The 5595-nt window shown below is 37.5% G+C and overlaps 1 protein-coding gene across 1 annotated transcript; it reads left to right on the forward strand.

Annotated features, from left to right (window-relative positions):
- LOC140575449 (extracellular calcium-sensing receptor-like) lies at positions 1–3324 on the forward strand. Its single transcript, XM_072695778.1, has 6 exons — positions 1–212; positions 313–604; positions 794–1585; positions 1683–1910; positions 2008–2131; positions 2417–3324. Exons 1-6 carry the CDS (start codon positions 1–3, stop codon positions 3322–3324), a joined length of 2556 nt encoding a protein of 851 aa, XP_072551879.1.
- Positions 3325–5595: the final 2271 nt, after the last annotated feature.

A 5595-nucleotide genomic window follows, 5' to 3' on the forward strand; every position in this document is an offset into this window, starting at 1 on the left:
ATGGAGTCCCTTGTTACACTTTTACATGTGATGATGGCCATCATCAATTTTTCAAGGGCAAATGCAACCTGTAACCTCCAAGAAGACTCTGCATATCCACAGCTATCAAAGGATGGAGATATCATAGTTGGAGGGATTTTCCCCTTGCATAGCAGCTGGGAGATCCCAGACTTGTCATATTTGGTCAAACCACTTCCACTGAAATGCAAAAGGTAAGCAGCAAGAGAATGCATTACATTTGACAAATGGATTGAACATGTATTTTATAAATACCGTGTACAAATCAGTAATTATTTCATGCTTTTTGTGCAGTTTTAATTTCAAAGCCTTCCAGTATTCACAGTCCTTGATCTTTGCAATAGAGGAGATCAACAACAGCTCCACTTTACTGCCTGGAGTCTCACTGGGCTACAAGATCTATGACAGCTGCAGCTCCACAGCAAGTGGGGTTAGGATGGCCATGGCACTCATTAATGGAAATGAACAGATAGTTTTGGATGAGCCCTGCTCAAAACCAGCCCAGGTGCAAGCCATAATCGGAGAGACTTACTCATCAGTGTCAATGGCTATTGCCAGTACTGTTGGACCTTTCAGCATTTCCATAGTAAGAAGGAAAATCTTGCATTAAAAATGTCTGTTTTAAATAAAAGAAGAAATGTCAAGCTGTAAAGTCAGTTTTTTTACTTGTATTACATGTATTACAAATATTATGTGGTGGTAAATGTAAACAGGGCACAGCAATCCATTATTAAATGTAATGCTTGACAGACATACTTGTGTGAATCTGTTGTAGATCAGCCACTATGCCACTTGTGAGTGTCTCAGTGACAAAAGGAAATATCCCTCATTTCTGCGCACTATTCCCAGTGATTATTACCAGAGCAGAGCACTGGCAGAGATGGTCAAGCACTTTGGCTGGACATGGGTGGGGGCAATAAGAAGAGATGATGACTATGGTAACAGTGGGATGGCTGCATTTACTGAAGCTGCAGAAGAGTTAGGCATTTGCCTGGAATATTCAATTCCATTCTTTAGAACTTACTCACAAGAAAAAATCCTAAGAATTGTTGAGCAGATCAAAAGCTCCACTTCTCGAGTGATTGTGGGATTTCTCACTCATTGGGACTTGGAGATTTTGCTGCATGTATTTTTTGAACACAACATCACTGGATACCAGTGGGTAGGATCTGAGGCCTGGATCTTTGATCCAGTACTACCTACAAAAGATAAGAATAACATATTGCAAGGAGCCATAGGGCTGGCTATCCCCAAAACAACAGTAACAGGTCTGAAAGACTTCATTCTGGATGTACACCCACTGAAATCTGCAGGCAGTGCAATATTTACAGAATTCTGGGAGGCTCTGTTTCAGTGTAAATATACAAAGCAGAATGAATCTGAAGATACACCAGTGTGCACAGGCAAAGAGAAACTGTCTGAAGTGGAAAACACATTTACTGACATGTCCCTGATGCCTATTTTCAGTAATGTGTATAAAGGAGTATATGCTATTGCTCATGCTCTACACAATCTTCTCGGTTGTACTCAAACATGCCTTACAAAGAAGCAGCCTGACCCTTTCACAGTAAGTTTTAAGTCTGACTCTGTTGCTGAATGAACGAACATTTGAAAAGACACTCTTTTTAACATTTAACCAATTAATATTTGCTCTGTATTACCAGTTTCTACAACACCTCAAAATGGTACATTTCAGAACTAAAGAAGGTGAAGAAGTGTTTTTTGATGAAAATGGTGATCCTGCTGCAAAATACGAGATTATAAACTGGCATTCGAGTAAAGAACACCAACAAAGATTTGTCACTGTTGGACTTTATGATTCCTCCTTACCTTCTCACAATCGGTTATCAGTGAACATGGCCTCTATTGTGTGGGCACAAAATAGCAGCCATGTGAGTATGAAGGAGAAAGCAGTACCATGGTCTTAACAAAAACATGCCATATGAAGGTTTTATGCAAGTGAATATTTTATATTTTTATTGATCATAGGTGCTGGTATCAGTGTGCAGTGAGAGCTGCCCTCCAGGCACCAGGAAAGCTGTGCAGAAAGGAAAGCCCATCTGCTGCTTTGACTGTATACCATGTGCTGAAGGAGAGATCAGCAATATGACAGGTACGCATAAATAGAAACCATAACATTCTGTCTGTTACATAAAACATTTTCCCTCTCAAATGTTTTGTGATTTTCAGAGCACTCATAATTTAAATTTTTTAACAAGAGTCAATTTTTTCAAAAAGTTTTAACAAGAATCTAAAAATCATAAACTAAACAGTAGTAAAGTAGTTTACATGTTCTATGCAAGTACTTTTATGTGATATGAACATCTTCAATATCTAATTTTCCTCATAACTCTTTAAAGTCTAGTCCTTTTCTGTTTTCTCTTTCATTGTCTGACAGATTCGATTAAATGTGAACAATGCAATCAAGACTACTGGTCAAATCCACGCAGGGATGAGTGTGTTAAGAAGGAAATTGAGTTCTTGTCCTTTGAGGACACTATGGGAATTTTGCTGACAGTGGTTTCTATTACCGGTGCATTCATGACAGTAACAATTGCAATCATATTCTTCAGATATAAAAATACTCCAATAGTCAGAGCTAACAACTCAGAGCTGAGCTTTCTGCTGCTCTTCTCACTGACTCTGTGTTTCCTCTGTTCACTTACTTTCATCGGTCGGCCCTCTAAGTGGTCCTGTATGCTGCGCCACACAGCTTTTGGGATCATCTTTGTTCTAAGCATCTCCTGTGTTCTGGGGAAAACAATAGTGGTGTTAATGGCATTCAGGGCGACACTTCCAGGCAGTAATGTCATGAAGTGGTTTGGGCCTCCACAACAGAGACTCAGTGTTTTCGCTTTCACTCTCATACAGATCCTCATTTGCATTCTGTGGTTAACAATATCCCCTCCATTCCCATTTAAAAATCTAAAGCACTACAAAGAAAAGATCATTTTGGAATGTCATTTAGGATCAAATATAGGTTTCTGGGCTGTGCTGGGTTATATAGGATTTTTAGCTCTCTTGTGTTTTGTTTTAGCTTTTCTGGCTCGGAAGCTGCCTGATAACTTCAATGAAGCCAAATTCATTACATTCAGCATGCTCATATTCTGTGCAGTCTGGATCACCTTCATCCCAGCTTATGTCAGTTCTCCTGGAAAGTTCACTGTAGCTGTAGAGATATTTGCTATTTTGGCCTCAAGCTTTGGTTTGTTGTTCTGTATCTTTCTCCCGAAGTGTTACATAATCATCCTGAAACCTGAGAAAAACACTAAAAAACAAATGATGGGGAAAATGCCAGTTAAGTGAGATAATGGCCTACACAGTTATTATTAATTTGGTCCCATACATCATTTAAATGTTACAAAATGTAATGTATCTTCTGTAAAAAAATAAAAAAAAATTTTTAATTTAATTCTTTAAATATCGATGTTACACTACACTAAAGTAAGAAAACTTTAAATACATTCAAACTCTGTATTGTCCTTTTCTGATGTATCTTTTATTAAAGTTGTGTAAAGTAAACATTTTGTTGATTGCTACATGCACTCTTTTTCCTATTTAAAACAAGACATTATACTTCAACAGCTATTTTATAAAAATTCTTGCTACAACATAAATTATTGTTCTAATGACTGGGGTTAATTTATAATAAGATCTCCACTTTAACTTTTATCAAATCAGATTTATCTACATTTTCTGGAAATTACTAGCAGTATGTGGCCTGCTTATTTTTATGTTTGTTTAATGTACTGTTATCATCCCAGGAGTGACACTAAGGTAAAAACCCTGCCAATGCTGCGTAATGGCAAACCTGCTGAACAGAATGCCACCACAACATAACACTCACTAACATTGAACATGGAATCGTGTTGGCACTGCTGTGCTGAGGACGATCCATTTCAAAAATATCTGGTCAGTGGTAGTCATATGGTGCACTGATTGGAAGGGCAGCTGACAAATAGGTAGAAATGTAATGCAGTCTGATGCTAATTTGATAAAAGACTACAGAAGGTGATCAGCCAATGAAGCAGGGTGAGTGGAAATACTGGTGGAATCACATAGAAAACAAAATATATACAATATATACAATATATTCTTTTGCAAATAAGGTACACATGTAGGCAATAATAAGTGCATATGGAGAAAACTGAAGTGCAAGATAACCAGTGTGGGAGCTCTCGTATTTCAACAGAACAGATATTAAGCATTTCTAAGCAAATGAAGCATAAAAACCTCAAAACCGCACTGTGTGGTCATGATAGCATGGCATAAAATAGCACCCAGATTTTCCTGCAAAGGTCTATATAATAATGAAGAAAGGGTCAAAGGTCAGGGATTTCTCAAAAAGGTATCATAATCATAAATAATCTGTATGTGACTGCCAGACACAGTCAGTCCAATCCACTAAACCAAGCCACAAATCAATCAGTTTCTTGGCAAGCCCCCCAATTTAAAGGGGGGGGGGGGTAATCTTAATAGATAATTAATTCTTTTCATGAGTTGGTTGGTAAAAAGAACCAATAATCATCATCAATCAGGTGTGACAACAATTCAGTTTGGACCCATGTATGTTCTGTTCCTATAAACTGCATGACTTTTATTTGAGTTGTGAATTAAAGGACTCCAGACCACTGATCATCAGCTTCAGAGTCTCCTGACTTCAACTCTTTGCTGATCTCAGCCAGTCCTTCGTCTCATCAAAAGATGAGACAACGCATACAAACCTCTAGATTGAGGTAGATAAAGTCATGACTCCTGCAAATCCCAAAATAATCAACCGAATGACTAAAGCTTAAGGCGATCTGCTCTGTGGTTCAAAAATATTATGCTTATGCATGTTTTACCCAAGCATGTGCTATTAGTTGTAGTAGTAGTAGTAGTAATGATAGTACTAATTTCTAACAAATTTGCTTATTTTGACATATTGATTAGTAGTATTGTTAGTATGGTTCCCTACATATATGGCTTTTACCTGGGGCCCACTTGATGTCTTTTACACCAGGTAAAACACAAACTATACATTTTCTGTCTGGATATGAGTAATAGTTATAAGTGACAAAGACCATGGCAGCAATAGCATGGCCATTTACAGGGACAGTGGTGCTTCCTGGAGTCAATAGCTTTTAAACAGCTAAACCAAGCAAATGAGTACAGGCTTGGAAACCAGCCTTTCATTGCTCCTCATGGACCTTATTGGCACCTGGAGCATCACAGTAATGTAATGTAAGTATACAAATATATTTCTAATACATGAAAAATAAAGATAAGATGTTAAAAAAAAAACAATCAAACAAAAAGAACAATATTAATACAGCAGCCCAGCAAGTCACATTCATTTAAGTAATTATTATTTAATTCAATTAATTAATTAATTAATTTTAAAGGCCTCTACAGATAACGGCTACTCACATTTGAAAGTCACACCTCCTCTGACTGTGGCTCAACAGTGCAACTTCACCACAAAGGATTTGCCCTTCCTATATAAATATCACCAATCCTTTCTGTACAACCAGATGCAACATCGGACTTGGAACCCACACTCAATAACTGTCTATAGTTAATAGTGAGAAAAGGTAA

Source organism: Salminus brasiliensis, chromosome 13, assembly GCF_030463535.1.
Source record: "Salminus brasiliensis chromosome 13, fSalBra1.hap2, whole genome shotgun sequence".
NCBI lineage: Eukaryota > Metazoa > Chordata > Actinopteri > Characiformes > Bryconidae > Salminus > Salminus brasiliensis.

What these genes read in the sequence shown, in the direction of transcription:
- LOC140575449 (XM_072695778.1), top strand. Translation starts at nt 1, where the DNA reads ATGGAGTCCCTTGTTACACTTTTACATGTGATGATGGCCATCATCAAT. An exon ending in CTTCCACTGAAATGCAAAAG is followed by an intron (nt 213 to 312) that starts GTAAGCAGCAAG and finishes CTTTTTGTGCAG; the next exon opens with TTTTAATTTCAAAGCCTTCC. An exon ending in GGGCACAAAATAGCAGCCAT is followed by an intron (nt 1,911 to 2,007) that starts GTGAGTATGAAG and finishes TATTGATCATAG; the next exon opens with GTGCTGGTATCAGTGTGCAG.